This window comes from Bombus huntii, chromosome 4 (assembly GCF_024542735.1).
Source record: "Bombus huntii isolate Logan2020A chromosome 4, iyBomHunt1.1, whole genome shotgun sequence".
In the NCBI taxonomy this organism is placed as follows: Eukaryota; Metazoa; Arthropoda; class Insecta; order Hymenoptera; family Apidae; genus Bombus; species Bombus huntii.
In genome coordinates this window covers 16,467,000-16,487,556 of record NC_066241.1, presented here as the reverse complement: position 1 = coordinate 16,487,556, position 20,557 = coordinate 16,467,000, and the positions used below count along the sequence as shown (strand labels likewise).

General features: G+C 32.0%; 5 protein-coding genes across 8 annotated transcripts; 3 read left to right on the top strand and 2 right to left on the bottom strand.

The window, feature by feature from the left end:
- The first annotated feature begins 32 nt into the window (after window positions 1-32).
- On the top strand, window positions 33-6,907 carry LOC126865322 (phospholipase ABHD3). Its single transcript, XM_050617759.1, has 7 exons — window positions 33-281; window positions 4,127-4,296; window positions 4,677-4,887; window positions 5,494-5,606; window positions 5,812-6,049; window positions 6,148-6,313; window positions 6,432-6,907. Exons 1-7 carry the CDS (start codon window positions 48-50, stop codon window positions 6,608-6,610), a joined length of 1,311 nt encoding a protein of 436 aa, XP_050473716.1. The 5' UTR covers window positions 33-47; the 3' UTR covers window positions 6,611-6,907.
- Window positions 6,908-7,630: 723 nt separating this feature from the next.
- Window positions 7,631-11,479, bottom strand: LOC126865314 (prolyl endopeptidase). The gene is made up of 13 exons (XM_050617733.1): window positions 11,312-11,479; window positions 11,124-11,237; window positions 10,684-10,907; window positions 10,436-10,623; window positions 10,131-10,356; window positions 9,832-9,991; window positions 9,548-9,748; window positions 9,241-9,423; window positions 9,027-9,140; window positions 8,813-8,961; window positions 8,531-8,743; window positions 8,125-8,449; window positions 7,631-8,057 (listed from the first exon to the last, which is right to left on the bottom strand). The coding sequence occupies exons 1-13, from the start codon at window positions 11,438-11,440 to the stop codon at window positions 7,992-7,994; spliced, it is 2,292 nt and encodes a 763-aa protein (XP_050473690.1). The 5' UTR covers window positions 11,441-11,479; the 3' UTR covers window positions 7,631-7,991.
- Window positions 11,480-11,676: 197 nt separating this feature from the next.
- LOC126865340 (uncharacterized) lies at window positions 11,677-13,236 on the top strand. The gene is made up of 2 exons (XM_050617786.1): window positions 11,677-12,312; window positions 12,591-13,236. The coding sequence occupies exon 2, from the start codon at window positions 13,069-13,071 to the stop codon at window positions 13,219-13,221; it is 153 nt and encodes a 50-aa protein (XP_050473743.1). The 5' UTR covers window positions 11,677-12,312; window positions 12,591-13,068; the 3' UTR covers window positions 13,222-13,236.
- Window positions 13,237-13,257: 21 nt separating this feature from the next.
- Window positions 13,258-15,577, top strand: LOC126865326 (lipoyltransferase 1, mitochondrial). 2 transcript variants are annotated; one of them, XM_050617765.1, is made up of 4 exons: window positions 13,258-14,012; window positions 14,440-14,547; window positions 14,773-14,986; window positions 15,048-15,577. In XM_050617765.1, exons 1-4 carry the CDS (start codon window positions 13,434-13,436, stop codon window positions 15,395-15,397), a joined length of 1,251 nt encoding a protein of 416 aa, XP_050473722.1. In that variant the 5' UTR covers window positions 13,258-13,433; the 3' UTR covers window positions 15,398-15,577. The 2 variants fall into 2 exon arrangements, with proteins under 2 accessions (XP_050473722.1, XP_050473723.1); XM_050617766.1 differs by having other exon boundaries at window positions 13,260-14,000.
- Window positions 15,577-20,444, bottom strand: LOC126865325 (leucine-rich repeat-containing G-protein coupled receptor 5A-like). 3 transcript variants are annotated; one of them, XM_050617763.1, is made up of 4 exons: window positions 17,432-18,614; window positions 17,050-17,283; window positions 16,805-16,965; window positions 15,577-16,571 (listed from the first exon to the last, which is right to left on the bottom strand). In XM_050617763.1, the coding sequence occupies exons 1-4, from the start codon at window positions 17,672-17,674 to the stop codon at window positions 15,953-15,955; spliced, it is 1,257 nt and encodes a 418-aa protein (XP_050473720.1). In that variant the 5' UTR covers window positions 17,675-18,614; the 3' UTR covers window positions 15,577-15,952. The 3 variants fall into 3 exon arrangements, 1 of the variants encoding a protein (XP_050473720.1); XR_007689487.1 differs by lacking the exons at window positions 16,805-16,965; window positions 17,050-17,283; window positions 17,432-18,614 and adding an exon at window positions 19,041-20,444 and having other exon boundaries at window positions 16,425-16,571; XR_007689488.1 differs by lacking the exons at window positions 16,805-16,965; window positions 17,050-17,283; window positions 17,432-18,614 and adding an exon at window positions 18,621-20,444 and having other exon boundaries at window positions 16,426-16,571.
- Window positions 20,445-20,557: the final 113 nt, after the last annotated feature.

Below are 20,557 nucleotides of genomic sequence, written 5' to 3'. Positions count from 1 at the left end.
GTTCAATTATTCGAACGTCATGCGCGTGGTCAACCGAGTCCATCCTAATGCTTAGCAATCGGCTGTTCGCTATCGGCATTCGGCGAGCAAAGATTGTCAACGGTCTTGGTAATCATTGGAGTTCACGTCACGCCAGTGACAGCAGCTGTCGCACGTCGCACATATCGATAAAGTGCACGATGTTGAATTTATTCGGACCACTTCTCGACATTCCGACGACCTACTACGGGGCGCTGCTGGGCGTTGGATTCTGCGCTTATTATCTTTTTGAAGTTGTTAAAGTGAGTAACTTGATAAATACACCTTCTGTTTCATTTTGTTACTATTTTTTCCGGAAATTAATTATTATTTATGAATCGCGCGAATAGAACAATGGAAAAAAAATGAAGTATACCTTATTATGAATCATTAATAAATTGACCGATTGAGTACAGGCACTTAATATGATTTTATGACGGTAATACCAATGTACTTGTGGATTTTAGAGAAAAATGATGGGGATATAAAATGATAATTTAAATATTATGAATGATATATTATTTATGTTTCTAGAGAAGATACTATATTTATAAATTAAACGTTTTTCTAAAAGAAGATAGATAACAGAAAATTTTAAAATAATAACTTTAATATAAACTTTTAATGTTATTAATATAAATCGATATATATATCGATAATATAAAAGAATAATACAGAAATTGGTACATGATTGAAAGTAGAATTGAATAATAGGTAAATAGGTTCCCACGTATGAATATTTTGGAACTGAATCTAAATTTGCAATTGAATTATACACGACGGCGCGGCGGATAGCATTTATCCGCAGACTTTTAACCTTCGTTAAATTCAATCAGCACCACATTTAGTCCAGAGTCACGCGTCTATAGTGTCTGCCTTCATTCTATTAACGCCATTTATTGTAGAAAGATAAACTTCGCCAACGCAACTTGAAACATTAAATTCATTCTGAGGCTAATTGTAAGCGAAAGTTATTTAGACTTTCACGGAGAAATAATCGCTACTCGGAGATGTGGCTCATGATGAGGGAAAACTACAAAGTTGAATCATCAATAACCGCATTGATAATTTTAAAGTACATTAACCTTAACCGCACATAATCCATCCCTGAAAGTCTAATATCTCTAATATCATATATAAGCAACTTGTTTATAAATAACGATGAAGAATTCATATTATTTGATATAAATTACTTAAAAATTGCAATATACAATAGAAGATATTTGCTGTATATTTCATATTAATTTAATATTTCGTGTCTAATCTAATCGAGAAATTTTCAAAGTCAAAGAATTTTTTCTTATCAGTTTATTAATTTATATCGATATATTATCAGGACTTCCGCGATATGATTCGATTACGAATACTTCGAACTCTCACATACCCTTCATGGTTCGTACGAGCCACGAGGAGATGTATCATCTATTAATTCGACCTTAAAAACTCCGAGGCACTTGCACTGAACATATTGCATGCGCATTCGGTGTGCGCGCGCAGCGCACGCAACACCGGAACAGGTAACATCGTATGTATTTGCTAAATAACAACTACTCGAATTGAAAATAATACAATACTAGATAATCATAAACATCTCTGTATTCACGTGCTCAATTATTATCTACATACATAGATAAACATTAAATCTGTTTTTACGATTTATTGAAAGCAGTAAATATATATCTAGTAGTGAGTTTCTAGCGTGATCAGAAACTAAAGAATACAAAATACAAATCTGAATGTGGCAAGAAAGCAGACAAAAACAGTGAAATTTAAAAAATTATTCATCATGAAAAAGAATGTTCATCGGGGAAAAAAATCGATGTGCAGAATATCTTCTCAGGACAGTATATTGGTTGATTTTACCTTTCTCTCCTTTTTTCATTCGATCTAAAGACGTGGAATATATAGTGATCTTAAAGTATTTACAGAACCTGGTGGAGAGATTATGTTACACTTGCTGCAAACACATGCAAGGAGCATATGTGGTTTTTTTGTGGTTAAAGTGTAAATGGAAACGGACAATGTATTTCCATACATTAACGTACAATTTTGTATCAATATAAACAGAACAATGGAAGAAATCTTACTTTTGTAAATTTAAGTTATCGTACTTCAATAACGTAAACTTTCTATACGTACAGGGTAGGTTATTCATTTAACTCAGGATCCGCGCTCGCGAGAATATTGAAGCGGTCACAATGTAACATATACGCTTCCTACTACAATCAAATGTCGTAAGCCATTTATTAGCTGTTATTAGAAGTATAATTAAGTGAGAACACAGAGTAGTTTGGTTATCGCCGAAGGACTTTAAATTTAACATCGCAATAAGGAGAGGACGATCGCTGAAAAAGCGAGCCTGGCAAATTTTCACCCAACGATTTCATGTTCCTGCGAGCTCCCAAAACTTCGAAACACGCAAGCGAACGCGATTTTGTTTGCACATGTAGCTCAATTTTTTAATAATAGATATCTTGAATTTAACTTATCTGAAATGTAATTGCAATGTAATTTTTATTCAAAATCGCATTCAAATGCCACAATTGTTGTGAACTGCGTTCGAACTAGTCGGGGAACGACAGAAGTTATTTATGTTAGAACAATAAGAACACAAACGTATCTTTAAATCACAGATTTACTATCAGTATTCGACAGCTCATAGTTGGTTCACAACATTTGATTGGAGTAGTAAGCCTCATGCTACACTGTTGCCATTCTCACAGTACATACTCAATGTACTGCAAGCGCGGGTTCCGAGTTAAATGCATAACCCTGTACATGTAGCAAAACATAGAATTTAAATAACTTACATAAATGTACTATGTACTAGTTCAAGTACTATGTTATATATGTATATTAATCGATTTCTTTTTATGGAAATGAAAATTATGTTTATGGCTTACGTAACATCAACTCACCATATATGTAACATCAAATCATCTGAGAATATATAAATATTTTTTTCCAAAAACTGATACAAATTATCTATTTTATAGTCTTTATCTATTTTATATCCACTATCACAGAAAGTTCTTTATGAATGATGATACCGATGATAATTAATCTACTTCTCTATAAATTTTTTTTATGAGTCATGTACATACAGTGCAAGAAACGCTACTCGTGAAATAAACATTTTATTCGTTCATAAAAACTTATGAATAATTACAGGAAACATCCGATAATCGTACAAACAGACCCTGTGCATAATTGCACAGTCGTCATCCCTACTACGAGCGGAGAAATGGGGGGAGGGGGGTGCGAGACCTGGGCCCCCTAACCTAGCCAGAGGCTCGATGGCCCGCCGCAATCGAGTAATGTAATATGATCCAGTATCAGATATCGTTGAGACAATGTATTTAGGTACTAATTCAAAAGTAAAACATTTTTATTTTTGACTTTTTTTTAATGAAACTTTTACTAATGTATTTAAGAAATCTTTCTGATGAAAATAAGACCAAACATGATATAATCTGAATTATATTTACTTACTGATATATATTTAGTTATCGTTTATTAAATAAGCAAATATACGCTAAATTATATTGTGTCTGATGTCATTTTAGTCAGAAACAGGTAACAAATGTGTTGGTAAAAGTTTCATCGACCACAAATCAAAAATAAAAATTTTTTGAGTTAAAGTTTGCAGCTTGTTGCGACTCTTTAATATTTGTCGAATGTTCCCGACCTTCAGTCCCTCTTTCTCTTTCACTCGCATTATCCATTTCTATATTTGGCAAGTCTAAAATTTTAATTTCAAGAAATAGAATCGTTTCTCTATCTTCATAATTTACAACACTTGGCTCCCCATTTTCATACAATAATCGAATGTTTCCTAAGTTTATATCTACAGAGAATTTATAATTCGTTATTAAATTAATATATCAAAAAATATTTTCCAGTAATAGTACATAATAATTGAAAGGTGATTACAGCAGTCAAGCAACAAAAAGTTATCATGAATAAATATATTCTTTCAATTTCTTTGGTACTTATAAATTATCTTCAATCCCCTGCAGCTGCTCAGCTCTAATGTTCGTTGATCAGACCGCTCATTGCGACCAATAAGTTGATGAAAAAAATAGCAAGCCTTTTAAATGACTTTCAGACGCCTATGCTGGTATGTGCGAATGGACCATTCCGATCATTTCTAGAAGAGCACGTATCTCTAGTGAGGAACAAATTTTGGCCAACCCTGTGGTGTTTCGAATCCAGGGCACAAACCATTATAGCAAGCCTTCTTAGATCGCGAATCTTGCCACCTATTCACTATAAAAGGTTGGTAAGTTTACGTCTAACGTTACTCCCATTTTTGTACAAAATCAATTCCCATATGAGAAGAGGAAAAAATAGTGCAATAAAGGAAGCTTACAATTGAAAATAAGGAAAATTATCTGACTGAAATTGAAATATAAAAATCAAAGATGTTAATTGTTAATCAAATTATTTTTGTATTAAATTGTTGATTCAAATACTAGCATTTTTATACCAGAATATTAATTATCCTAAGTAATGTATACTTTTTTTCTTACGTCAGAAGAACTTATTGTAGCATGGTACAAGCAAAGATTAATGACCGCTCTTGTCTTGAAGTGCACGATTACAAGCTAATTACCAGACTCGTTTGCTTTCGATCTAATTAATCAATTGTCTCACAGAGAGATTCTGACCTTGTCGGATGGGGGTGAAGTGGCTCTGGATTGGGCGGAACAGGGATGTTCCGTTACTTCGCCCATCGTGATTATTCTGCCAGGACTCACCGGCGCAAGTCAAGCAGAATATATCAAGTGCCTTGTCTCGTCCGCAAAAAAAGTTGGGATACGATGCGTAATCTTCAACAACAGGGGATTAGGAGGCGTAGAATTAAAGGTATAGGAACATATATAAATTTTGTATAAAAAATATGTATCGATCTTTCTATCATATTCCTTTATTAACTTGTTTATTTTAGTAATTTATATTTAGTAATATGTATTATATACATGTACATATTACTAAATATATATATATACAGGGTGGTTGGTAACTGGTGGTACAAGCGGAAAGGGGGTGAATCTACGCGAAAAAAGAAGTCGAAAATATAGAATAAAAATTTTTTTTTAATTTTTTAAATTTTTCCATCGAGACAACGATCTACAGTGAGATCCGTTGTAACGTACCGCACGCGTACCGAGCGAAAATTCAAAGTCGATTTTCTCGAAAACAAAGCCTCAAACAAAAAAATTTTATTCTACATTTTCGACTTCTTTTTTCACGTAGAATCACCCCCTTTCCGCTTGTACCACCAGTTACCGATCACCCTGTATATGTACAACTCTATCAAATTGATGAATGAATGAAAATGCATTGAGAACAAAGTCAATGGTATTTTATCTTATTGTTCTCGAGTTGTTTCAATTCTACACGTTCAGTCTACTTATCCTTCTTTCTTGGAAATTGGAATGGAAGTTTAATCAAATAATTGTACAATTTCAGACTCCACGAATGTATTGCGCTGCAAATAGTGACGATTTATCAGAGGTTATCGAATACGTGAAGAAGATTCACCCTCATGTGCCCCTGGGAGCGACAGGAATCTCGATGGGAGGGTAATGAGAAAATCTTTTCCTTATATGCAAAACAGTTGTATAAGTGTCATATATATGTGTGTATATGTGTGTGTGTAAATCATTTGTTTGTTCATCGTCTTCGTATCTATACACAGAAGGCACATAAGAGATGTAATTAATATATTATGACAGTATCAGTAGCGATATAATAATAATTTCTTTTGTTATGCATGTATTTTTTCAGATTAATTTTAGGTAATTATTTAGCACGACAAGGAGTAATGGCAAAAGGAAAACTAAAAGGGGGATTCTTGATATCCGTGCCATGGAACGTATTCGCTGCAACGAAAAGTACGGAAGAGAATTATTTTAATTTGATGTTAAATAAGTATTTGGCCAGCACACTTCGTAAGAATTTACGGCGTTTACACTATTCTTCGGAAACCGGAATGTTCGACGTTGACATTGACACTATTCTTAAAGTAAGCTTGTCTACTAGAATTACTATAAAATATTTACTTTTAAAATTTATTTAAAATTAATGTTATTATTTTTAAACTGTGTTTTCTTTCTTTATCAGAGTCAAACATTGAGAGAGTTTGATTCACATTTTACGGTGAAACAATTCGGTTACAAAAATGTAGAGGAATACTATTCCAATGCAACCATACATGACAAATTACATTTGATTGACGTGCCGTTATTGTGTCTCAGCGCTGCAGACGACCCATTTCAACCATTTCAAGGTAACTTATTATTTTAAGTCACCAAATGATTACATTAGTCGTGCTTATTTTTTATATTATTTATTTAAGATAATTTATTTATGATAATAACCTTTTTTAATATCTCTTTTTCGTTTAGCCATACCAGTAAAAGAAATATCAGAAACTAAAAATGTAGCTGTTGTTGTAACATCCCGCGGCGGTCACATTGGTTTCATGGAGGGTATGTGGCCAGTAAAAGAAGAACAATACATGGGTAAACTGTTTTCACAATTCTTCACCGCTCTGTTCACTACTGGTTTCGATTGTCAAATGTGATATGGAAATTAAATGAACTTACAAATTATATATCAATGCATTCAAATCTAAACATTAATATTTGCGTTCAGGCATTGCGTTAAATCTATCACGTGCCATAATTAATCATATTCAGGGTATTGCACATGCGATGTAAATAGTACTAAGAACTATTGACTTTCCTCCGCTTTTATACTAAAAAGATTTTCATGAACGACCTACGAAATATTAGTTAATAACATAATATATATAGATATAATTTTTTACAAGCACATAGAACAATGTATAAAAATAAAATGCACATATTCGTTTTTTCTAGTAATGTTATATTTATTTTTAATATACTAAGTGTTTAATATGAATTTTTGTTATGCATATCTTATTTTCAAAATAAATGACACTTTAGTTTTATATATTTGCTTTGTATTCGGGCAAATTTGCTTCAAATTAAAGAATATAAACAATTTAAGTCGTTTGAAATAGTTTTGTAATGTATCATTCAATAATTTATTTCGTTCATTATAAATATTTCGCACAAGATTATAATAAATAAAAGTTCCTGAACAGATTAATCTGGAAAGTACAAACAAACATATTCGTTATATTAACACTCTATTTCCAAGAGCTAATGTTGAAATTTGATTAATAAATTTAATAATATTAAAAACGCATAAATCCACATTTAAGGACTACATATTATGAATTGTGATACTATTATAGCAGTTAGAAACAAACATATTGTTAATGTATGTTGTTAAATTTTATATATAGTTTCTGTTATAAACTTTATAAACAAATATTGTAAAAAAAATAAGATATCCTATATTATTTTTCCTAATTTTTTAATGTTAAATGTACGTAAAACGTAAAAGTTCAATAATATATTTTATCAATAAAATCTTTTCTTGTTATTCAATATTTAATAAAAATAAAAAATCACATTATATAGAATTTGATCAATATTATCACTTAATCCTAGAAGTTAGTAACGTGAATTAGAAAATGTATTTTGTTACATTAAATGGGAGAGGTAGGCTATAGTAAATTACATACATTTTTTATTTGATACAAAAAAGATTTTTACTATAAAATAATTTGCTAAAAAGCATTCTAGAATATTTCGAAATATTATTTCGTAATATGAACGGTCATAATGTAAAAACACTTCCCATTGTATAGCAATAATGTTTTCAAATGTATTAAAATTAATTCTGTCCAATTAACTGTTAGGAACAAAGTAAGTTTTTCATTTTTTTTTCTCCCTACTAACATATTATATCCACATTAGTAACACAGCAATCAAAGAAGGATAAAATACAAAGGATTTGATCCATAGACAGAATTGTGTTAAAAGACCTGTACTTAGTATCAAATATAAGAATGTTAATATTGTCGATATATGTTACAATTTAAATTCTAAGTTCAATGACTTCACAATAAATGCTAAAATGTCTGTACTCTCTTCGATCTGAAATGAAAAATACAATGTTAATTATGCATGCATGATCAGTTAATTATTATATGTTAATACTAACCACTTTCATAGTCGGTTTTCCACCACCATGTCCGGCTTTAGTCTCTATTTTAATTAGTAAAGGATTTGTTTGTTGTGGTAATTTTCCCAATGTACACTGCAGAGTGGCGATAAGTTTTAGACTGTGTAATGGTACTACTCGATCATCGTGATCGGCAGTTAATAATAATGTTGCGGGATACTGTCCATTCTCCGGGATTCTCACATTATGCAACGGAGAATATTTTAAAAGATTTTCAAAATGTTTTGGGTCATCCGAACTACCATAATCAGATACCCAGGCAACACCAATGGTAAATTTATGGAAACGTAACATATCCATTACCCTGTACGATAAATGTAAAACATAAAATATAAGATAAAATAGAAGATCAACATTTTTTAATAGAATTAGCATATCGACTTACCCAACTTGAGCAATTGCAGCACCAAACAGATCAGGTCTTTGATTTACGCATGCAGCAACTAATAAACCTCCATTACTGGCACCTAAAATACTTAGTTTCGAAGAAGTGGTATATCCTTTTTCAACCAAATATTCAGCAGCGGCTTGGAAATCATCAAATACATTTTGTTTGTTAAAAAATCGTCCCCCATTATGCCATTTTTCTCCATATTCACTAAAATACATAATAAAATATTATATATCAGAAACACATTCGACTAACGTCGTTGCTTACTCAACTTACCCGCCACCACGAATATTTGCCACAGCAAGTACTCCATTTAAATGCTGAACAAACACCAGCTTTGTAACGCTAAACGTCGGTTGAATGCTAACATTAAAGCCTCCGTAGCCATATAATAAAGCTGGCATGGAACCATCCAAAACTGCATCCTAAATAAAAGATCCATTATTGTACTTTGTTTAGTATAAATTTAATGAATTTAAACAATACTTACATGTTTCATTACTATAAACATTGGAATCTTTGTACCATCTTTGCTTGTATAAAATATTTGACTAGTCTTGTACAAACTTGGATCAAAATTTTTTACTTTAATTTCGCGTAGTACCTATAAATACATTTATATATATACACATACAATTCTTTTTAATTTTCTTTAAAGTTACGTTCCTAGTAATATCACTATTATTTGTGAAGTTAATACTAACTTGTGGTTCTTCTTCATTTTTCAAATCAACTCTGTATATAATACCAGGAACTAGAAATGATTTGAATTGATAAAATATTTCGGAATATTTTTTTTGTCCCGCAAAATTAACTATTGTACCAACATCAAGCGGAAATATTCTAAGTTTTTCACCACTTGTTAAACTGTGTAATTGTAAAATATTCTACAAAAAACAAACAAGATTAATGACATCATAACTTCATTTTTACTTTGTTTAATACTAAACTTTTCCATCACAATGTTACAATTTTTTGTATTTGTTTTGAGTAATATTAATTCATGGTTACCTTAACATCTGCAATATAACAAGCTACAAATTTATCACCGTCAACTGCACATGCCCAATCTAATACATTATCAGGATGTTCTGGTAAAAGATCAACCCATTTTTCTTGCTTATAATCCAATAAATCTATAGCTATTAATTTGTAATTCGGCGCGTTTTTATTTGTCCGAAATATTGCCTTGGTATCATCGTTTGTTACATACTAATTAGGAAAGAAAAGGTTAAGTAGTAAAAAAAAATATTAAAACTAAAAGAATAAATATTCATGCTACTATTATCACTAACTTCATAATCAGCTTCAAGTTTGTCAACTACTTGGGTTAATTGTAACTTTTCTGCTATTTTCTTCTCTGGTTTCAATTCCGTAAAGTAAACTAAATTATCTCTACAATCTTTCACAGGTGTAACAATTAACCATTTTCCACAATCAGAAACTTGTGCGCCTCTAAAGACAGAGAAACATATGCAACAAGTGTGTTAGGTAATATTTAATCAAATATGTTTGCATGAAACACATAGGATGCAATCATACGTATTTACAATTAATCAACTTTGTTAAAACACATACATAATGTATCACTCACATCCTCCATAAAGGTTCTTCAGGAAATTCAACTACAATGACATCTTCTGACTGAGGTGTACCAACAATATGATAGCATAGCTTTTGATCTCGATTACCTTCTGTTTCTGAACCATCGGTTTTACCTTTTTGATCTGGGTAACAACCATAAAAGATTCCACGATTGTCGTGAGTCCATGTTATTGGAGAAAATTTTACTTTTTCCAAAATTTCTGGGTATTTTTCACCTATATGTATTATTTAAGCATTGAGACTATGAGCCATGTAATTATAAATTCTTTTTACAGATAAAAATGCAAATTGTACCAGTTTCTGTATTCATGAAGTGGATTGTACACCAGTCAGATCCACTAATAGACAAACCATATGCATATATGCTACCATCTTCGCTAAATTTACTACTAGTAATCGCAATGGTACCATCTTCTGACAAAGTATTTGGATCTAAGAATATTCTAGGTTCACTATCCAATGTATCTTGTACATACAGAACACTGGAAAAAGAAATATTCATGTGTAATAATCAAACATAGATTAATATTTACTATTATTACCTTTGGTTTTGTAAGCCAGTATTTTTATAGAAATAATACTTATTTCCATATCTAGCAGGACATGAATATTTTGGAAAATCCCATAATTGTTTTAATCGATCATGAATATCTTGACGTGCTTTGCATGAAGCTAAATATGGTATGGTAACAGCATTCTGAGCATCAACAAATGCTTTAGTCTTTTCAGAATCAGGATCTTCTAACCATCTATATGAATCTTGAACCTGGTAATAAGAATGATAAAGTCTCATGTTTTATATTGTTTTTAATTTCTATTTTGAATAAAATTTATTATTATGTTTAACTAAAAAGTAGAAATATATCTCGTACTACTATTAGTTTATTAAGATAAACTGTTTCTATCATCAAAGAAATGTTATTTATAAACATATTTACGTATAAACTTCATTTAAAAAGATTATCTTTTTTCTTATTCTAACCTCGACACCATGATAATTATCGACAATGGTTTCATCGCGATACGCTTCAGGATATTGCAATTTCTCCATTATTTTTTGATTTTCTATGTGTTTTCGTATCGTAGGGTCCAGCACCTAGATATTTTTCGAAATAATATAATTGAAATTTTGGCAGTATCGCTGACAATTATGTTACTACAAAATCTTACTTTCACAGTCGAAAAAGCCGATGCGCAAATAAATTGTGGGCGCTTACTAAGCAAATTCTTGTAAATACCAGTTTGAATTTTACGTGAGCAAATTTTTGTCGATATGTTTGCAATTAAGAACATAGCCATAATACGTATTTTTCTTACTTAACACATACTTTTTGTGAAATATAATACACTAAAATGCTTTTTTGTAATATTACACGTTAAAATAGTCACCAATACAATCAAAATTCTATTAATCTATAAGTGATATATATATATATATATACAAAAATTGTTACTTTTCTGAATAAACTCTGATAAATGTCTTAAAAAGATTTATATCCTTTATATATATATATATATATTATAAATAAAGGGTAGTAAAATATTTGTTTAGCTAAAACCATCACTATTGCAAAATTATACATTATTAAAATATAAATATTAAATATTTTTATTGCATCTTCAACAAATTCGATAATACATATAAGCTACTCGTTTAAATATAGCAAATTATAATTACGCATAAAGCGCTCGTCGTATCTGCTTTTCTTAAAAAAATACAAATCTTATCTTGTTCTTCACGAAATCGTATTTCACGTATGCGATTTCTACATGAAACGTTCCAGTCAAAATTAAATTATGATCAGCTTTCATTTTAACGAGCACGGTTAAAGACAATTCGTACAATATTAGATAAAAATCACGTGACAGTTGATATAAAATACATTTGAAAAAAAACTGACAAACTGCGATCAGTTGTGTGTATGGTAAGGGCCAATAAGGATAAAAAATTTGTATCGGAGTAATTAAAAATGTCATTTATCAACATAGTTATAAATGCAATAGTAGTGTGAACGCATGATACGGAAGAGTAGGGGATATATTCTTATCAAATTGGCCTTAATTACTTCTTCCAATACCATACAGTATTACTTAGCTGTTACTAGGATATAAATACGAAGCACAGTATCGTACAATAAAGACAAATGTTTATACATATAAAAAAATAAGAGGTATATACATTTTTAATGCTCTATTTTACATAAACTTTATTTTTATTTTATCCATATTTGTTATTTAAAAATACTGAAAAAATACATGTAATATAAATATTTTTACAAAATCTGATACTATTTTTCCAAATATAATGTAATTACTTATAACCTTTAAACGGAATAGCATAGTTTAAAATTGATAACAAATTAATTTTCCATTATTAACATTTTTTTATTTAATCTAATAACAGACAATATTACAATAAATAAAATTCACACAGAATACAATTTTTTAGCAAATATATTTATATGAAAAAATTAAGGAGAATACGGAAGGATATGCATGGTACTATTTACGAATCTGAAACTTCGTGGGAGAGAGTCGATTACGAAGAAGAAGATATATACATTTGTGACGTATTATCATGAGCAGGTCAGCTGTAGTGCCTGTACTTTGTGCTGTGAACTTAGATAACCTGCCGCATGGAGGTTTAAAGACCTCCCACTACTTTCTTCAACTATAGTAGGAGTTTATATAACATTAAAATCTCCCGCTAGAGTATTCACAGTGAATCGGAGAGTGCATCAGTGAATTTTAGCTCCGATTCGTAGTTGCGTGCAATTTATTCTCAAGTGTAGTAACGTTACAAGAACCAGCGATTCTATCTTGGACGGAATTTACGCATCGATAGAGAGGAAGAGGTCGCCCTAGTCACCGTATACCGTTCGCTGCGGATAATTTGAATACTTTCCAAACTGTCAGCACACGGAGGAATGCAAAAGGACTGCCGAGACTGTTTAGGTATCCGATACCGTATTAACTCCCTGGATCAAACGTGGAAGTGGTTGCATCAAACAATTGCCCTTCACGATTACCTAATTTCTATAACAGCCATTCAATCTAACTTTTCGAGATTTTGTCAGTAAGGGTGCTATCTACGGACAAAAATATTAAACATTGTCAAGGCTGATTTCGTTACAAAAACAGAGGTGTTAAAGGAAGTCTCGCAAATTTAGTAATTAAAGACTGATTTCACGTACAACGTTTCCAAGGAGTACGATTTTCATATCAGTGCTGACATACGCTATCGTTCGATTCATCGTGACATAAAAAAAGTAGGCAGTGATTTTGCGTGTGTATGAAAAATAAATTCTACTTACACGTGCACAACGAAAGGAAAATGTCTCTGATAAACAGATTTATGATCATTATTAAACGGAAACCCCAATACAATATCACCCCCAATTTGTATCACATGTGTAAATACTCAACGAGCTTTAACGACAAGCAGAATGACGCTAATGATTCGATTACGAAGTCAGTATTCATATCGCAAGCCACAGATGTGTTCACCAATTTAGCGTTAGAACATTGGCTCTATAACAACTATAATTTTACGAATCACCACGTATTACTCCTATGGCGTAACGACCCGTGTGTAGTAATAGGACGACATCAAAATCCATGGATTGAACACAACACTCAACTGGCTGAAAAACGCGGTATAGTTCTGGTCCGACGTAACAGTGGTGGTGGTACTGTCTATCATGATCATGGTAATTTGAATTTGTCCTTCTTCACGCCACGGGAACGATATAATCGAAGATATAATCTGGACATCATTACCAGAGCTTTGTATCGGGAATGGGGTGTAGAAGCCGAGGTTAATAAACGCGAGGACATCGTTGTCGAAGAGAAGTACAAAGTATCCTTTCATGTAATGTATTAAAAATACTTACATATATATTTTTTTATTCAGGGTGTTCCAAAATTACATTTTCAATGATTACATTAGTCGGTGTTTAATTTGCTGGAACGAAGTTAATTATAAAATAATAATAAATATATATAAAATAATTGTAAAATTATTATAAAACTTTAAGGGGCATGTGTATATGTATGTGGCGTTTTATATTGCAGAATCCTTAGTTGTATATTCTAAAATTTTAATAGCGTGTAACGATTTATTTAAAAATTTATATTCATTTTATAAAAGTAGAATATTCTCGAGAAAAACACTAACAGACTTTTCTTTATTTTGTACGAAGTAACATTAAAAACCCAGTTGGAACAACCTACATAAGAGCAAAGCTTTGCGCTTTGCAAAAATTTACCTATATATCCTTAACTATTTTAAAACGCAGATATCTGGTACTGCAGCGAAATTAGGACGGCCTAATGCATATCATCACTGCACCCTATTGGTCAATGTAAACAAAACAGCTTTAAGCTTAGCGCTCGAGAAGAAGAAGGTAAATTATTTTCAATTATGTTGCAAGATAGATATTATTTATAATCACTATTAAAAGATCTAATTACTTTCTTCAAAATACAATATGACAGAATTTTTATACTTTTTTCAAATGTAATCTTTCTAGTTGCTGAATATAAAAACAGAATTTAATTTTTTTATAATTTTAAATTTCAAAAAATATGTTTATTTGATATTTTTATATGTTTATTTTTATGTATTACAGGATGGTATAGAAACAAATGCTACTGCATCCATACGATCTTCAATAAAAAATTTAATTGATATAAATTCTCATATCCGAATGGACAAACTCATTACTGCAATAGGCTGGGAATATCTTCGCACTAAAGCTCTTGTTCTTGATGATGGTGGACAGGATCTCATTCAGCGTCAAAAAGGATTTCAATATATCAATCCTACCGAGGACTGGTTTCCAGGTATATAAATATTATAAAAGGTATAATTCTTTGTCTAATATTTTTTAATTATTATTTTCAGGATTGGACAAATTAATAAGCGAATTTCGTTCCTGGGAATGGAATTATGGTAAAACACCAAAATTCACGGTAACACGCGTTGTAGATGTACCTACTGAAGACGACAAAGTCCATCAATTTAATTTAGCGCTAGAAATACAAAACGGCATCATTGAGGAAATCAAGATGAAGCTGCCAGCTAATTTGGTATCGAAAGATTTTAGTCAAGACGTGAGCGTAATAACTAATCTACGTGGTACGAGATACGATCATGGAGTAATGGAAAATATAATAACCGCAATCGGTTGCAAGACTGTTACGCTAAGTACTAATCAAAATGTAGATAAAAGTAATATGATTGCCACGCAATGATTAAACCCATCGAACAATAACAATGATTGTACTTAAATTGTCGTTGTGTTCAAAACGAGAACCGAATTATTGTACGATTACTCGCATTATTAGCATAAGTCTGAACTGTATATAGTTTTACTCTTATAATTCTTCTTATATTGTAATATAAATGATAAAAAATGCGCTTTTAGTTATGTAGCTATTGATTTTATATTTTTGCATTATTGTTATATGCACGTATAAGTCGTGTTTGTTCTTGTTAATAAATGTTGTTAACAAAGATATATATATATACGTGTAGCCATTAATGATTAGTTATCGACAATTAATTTACTAAATTCTTCATCCAGTTTTCTTTTTTCGTAAATAATTTTATTATTAATCTAATTATTAGTTATTGGTCAATGATGTAATCATTAATGTACGATGCATAACAACAAACATATATAAAAAATATTCTATGAAAAATATGTAATGTAACAAAAATTAAAGCTTCAATGCTGAATAAATAACGTAGTGATGTGCATTTTTACTTTTCCCTGTCATACTACAACAATAAGTTACCTTCTGAGGTTATGTATACATTTCTCCATATCCGTTACCATTGTTATTTAAATTCGATACTCTTGGTGGATAGAGGTTAGGTCGTAGCATAACATCACGATATTGAGGTGGCGGGGTACCTGGACAAGATTCTATCAAACTTCTATCGCTACTTATGAGTCCTTGTAAATACGAATCCAGCAAAGACAGTCGTTGGGAGGTTATTAATTCGTCGTTAAATTGTTCGTGATACCTGTATCTTCGGTTACACAAACACATCCTCGACAACCAAATATAAGAAATGAATACTCCACTTGAAATACCAAGTATAAAACCAAGAAGAAGAAACCAATATACTACAGATTTATAATCGACAACATGCATTTGGTTTATCATTTGTTCACATGTTGACAGATTTTTATCCTTCAGTGTATTCGATACATTATATTCCGTTACCGATTTAGTTTCATCAAAAAGTATACTCGCATTTGCCAAATGATGATAACTACGTGATTTTGTGGGAAGATTAATCATTTTCTCGAATTTTTTTACGTTAATTTTCTTACCGCAAACTTCGTTGAATTCGATGCTCTTAGTATTGAGATATGTTTGTAACTCAAACATAATTTTATTGCAAGACCATGGATTTCTGGAAAGAATGAAAAAATGAAAATTTTGTTTATGTTTTTTTGAACAATTCTGACATATCTACACAAGGTAAGATATGTCAATTATTCGAGATGTTGAGAAGTGAATATTATTGATAACAAATAAAATGTAATGAAGTTTTAAGAGTAAAAGTTAAATTCTTATTCGAAATAATTATGTTAATAAAATAATGTGATATACATATATTAATTTTATGTGCTTTGTTCATCGTACCCTTCTAATGATAATTTGTTCAAAACATGCAATGTTTGCACGACGATGGTACTCATCTGAATCATCAAATTATTTGAAAGATCGAGACGACGAACGTGCGTGAGTCCATTGAACGTATCTGGAGGTAAATGACTAATCTGACATGAATCCAAACTTAGTTCCTGCATCGAAATTTACTTCACCTTATTAAAAATGAAATTTTTATCGGAGATATAATTTTATCACAGATATACATATGGTAATACCATTAACGAAGAGGATCGTAATTTCGGTACATGCGAATTGAAATTATTTTTCGATAGTATTAAGATTCGTAGATTTCTGTTTTTTTCAAAGACTTCATCTGAAATATCATGGAGTCTATTTTTCGATAGATCCAAGATCGTTAAATTCGTAAGGCCATCGAAAGCATTTAGGCCGATTTCACTGATTGCATTCTCAGAAAGATTAAGGTACTTTAATCTCGTCATTCCAACATCCTAAAGTAATGAACAATTTCTCACTTACTATGCGCACAAATTCACAATATTTTAGTGAAATTATTATGAGAATTTGCTTCAATAAAATTTATACTCAGTTGCATATAATTACAAACAAAGAAAAATAATTTAATAAATTCAAACATACCGCTAACTCGAAGTTACTTAAAAGTGATATCACATTATCCGATAAGTCGAGTGCTTGCACGTTGTTCGGTGCACCTGTATGTATACTGTAAAGATGGCGGCCCACACAAGAAGCGCGCTCCAAACCATACCAAGTGTCACACACGCAAAACGACGAGCATTGTCGCGTCAAAACTGTCGTCCCGCAAGCGGAAAACATCGAAATAAGTGAAATGGTTAAATAGACGGCGATACCATGGGTCATGGTAATAAAAGTAAACGATAGATTTCACGAAAATTCGTTAAACTTATACCGCAACTAATGATTTTCGAAGTAATAGTACAGCAAATTCACTTCTGATAGAGATTATTGCGTTTTCTTGTGGCTCGTGATTGCCCCGCCAATGTAATCTTATCTTGCAACATGACTGGATGGATATCGTGGATAAATGTGTTAACGATTGAGATACGTCATCGTATCGTCTCAATTTTCTTACCGTTCCCATTATTTTTTTTTTTGACAGAAACAATGTGTTTTCCGCAATGAAAAACATATGAAGCAATTTGAAATAAAAAGTAGCTGAATACAATTATTTATTACCTAATGTTTTTCCTTATTACTGGAACGTTGAGAACTATTTTCTATTCATGTTGAGAACTATTGGAGCAACTGGAAATTTTATTCCTTAAACGAAGGGTGAAAGAAGAGTACGATGAAAAGTAAGATGTTATTTATCAGGCATTATTCATCATTTTGTATTACATATTTTAATCTAACTGATACGTTCATAGGCAGAAACAACGGCGTATCAGAAACGGATGGTAATCAGTAAAAGAAATATTCATATCATATGGTCCTCAAAATTTTGAGCTTGTTATAATTTTATTGTTAGAAATAAAAAAAATAATTTTCTAAAATTTCTTGTTATTAAAATGATAACTTCAATAAGTTTCTTCAAATTGATATTCGCAATGTAGCTAATTCAGTGATTAAAACGCAGATTTTATTGTCTACACCGTAGAATACTCTCCTGTGAAAACATATGGAATTCATGCATGTATTTAAATAAGATATCAAGATTGAATAACTTTTTGCTTTAATAAGGATATAAGTTTGATGTATGTATGTTTATTAATAGATATATCTGAGTATGAATAAAAAAATAATAACGATGAAACCAAGCAATGTCAAATAATAAGATTTATATTACCACGTTTTTAGAAAAATAAAGTTCCTCAGTCTGAGACATACTTGAAAACACAATTAAAACGTGATTTAGTTTTTCTTATAGAGTTGCTTTCTCATGATCGATACAGTGAAAGCGTACTGTAAACTACTTGTTGTACCTCTTTATTTTCATTTACTGATTCTTGAAAACCGATAAAAACCTTCCGTAAAAATTCCGTGCACCTTCTTTCATTCGAAATTCCCCGTGTGGAAAGCGTTTCCATGTGAACGCCAAAACGTGGATAGCGTTAAAGAGGTGCATTAATATAATACAAGGATGACTAAGTCTCCATTACATTGACAGCGAGAAATTACATTACAGCGCATATACATGGCGAACATAATCGCGCTCCTTTATGCGATGAAAAGAATGGCAGCCGATGACAATTAACATGTTACTCACTAGCCCTTGGCATCTCTTCGAAGTTAAACGAGGGGTAGCATTCAGTGAGCTAACAGTGTAGCGTTTATTGCGCAACATCCACGGAAATAAATCTAGGATAGGCTGCTGAGAACGCGTGGACCGCTGCCTTCTATTCGGCCTTACCATCCCTCCCCACTGCCCCTTGCATCTTCCGGCCATTTTCATTGCTCGTCCTCCATGCCGCCATGACAAGCATACGGTATGGCACTGCAGCTGCCTCACCTTTACCGACCACGCCGCATTTATCGGCGTAATTACGTTTTTACCTGAAGTCGATTTTTCATCGATGTACCTACGACTCTATGCTGCTCAAAATCACTCGGAATGGACTAAAAATCACGGTCATCTACCGGTTTGCGAAAGCTACTACGAATTGGCCAACAAAATATATCGCTGCTCTCACAGACTATCCACTCCACTGTGTTTCGTCACTAGCGCCCTCAGCTGACACGAAGTACTAATTTGACATTGTTACGATTAAATATTGAATATACGACAATTTTGCATTACAAGGCAGGATATCGTATAAGAAACAGAGAAATAATTGTAAAATATTGAACTTTTTATCGGATTGAAATTATATGTTTTTAATTAATTTTATATATTTGATAGGAAGGATGAATTTGTTCTTTAAATAAAAAATATAAAGTATACACTGTTTCCGGTACAGTAACAAGCTTTGCAAATAACTTTGTAGGTGAGGTTCTCTGTGACACATTCCCTGACGCTCGACTGCCATGCGAAAGATATTTCACTCAATGTGTGTCGTCACCGACCTTCTCAGCTGACGTAAAATGGCCGCCTTCTACTGACAGCTGAACCATAAACATAGTTTTTCTCTGTTAAAACAATATTTATTGCGATGAAACGCATAACTCCCCTTTTCCTACAGACATTACTTTACCAAAAAGTAAGAATCTTGAGGAAATTCAAGGTATTTCATTAAAAAGATGTTACAGTATGGTGTACGAGCGGCAGTAGGAATATCTTACGAAGAGAGGCTTCTTTGACGCGGGCTTTGTACCTATCGGCAGACTGATCACTCGCTCCGATTTCGTCACAGGCGTTCTCAGCTGATGACAAAATGACTGCTTTGTGTATTTAAGTACCAGCTGATTACAAAACTGTCGTTTATAAAACCTATGCAAAATCGATATTTCCATGAATACTTTTAGGTTAATTTGACAAAGTAAATCGATGGTGTGCAAGATTTCATATGAGCCTGTATGTAATCGACGTACTTTGCGCATAGAAAAGAGGGACGCCAGAAAGGACGCCGAGTACAGGCGTACGAAAAGAAGAGAGGGCTGAGAAAGTGGAAGGTCTTGATGAGCGAAATGCTTTGGCTAGGGTTCTAGTCTGCGATTTTTTCCCGTTCTTCTCGTTGTCCGGGCGGACGGCCAATGAGAGTAAGTAGGTCAGCGAGCGCGACCAATCGGTGCTCGAGGCCGAATCACGTGGGTTTGTTGTTATCTATCAGCTGTTTTTCCCGGGCG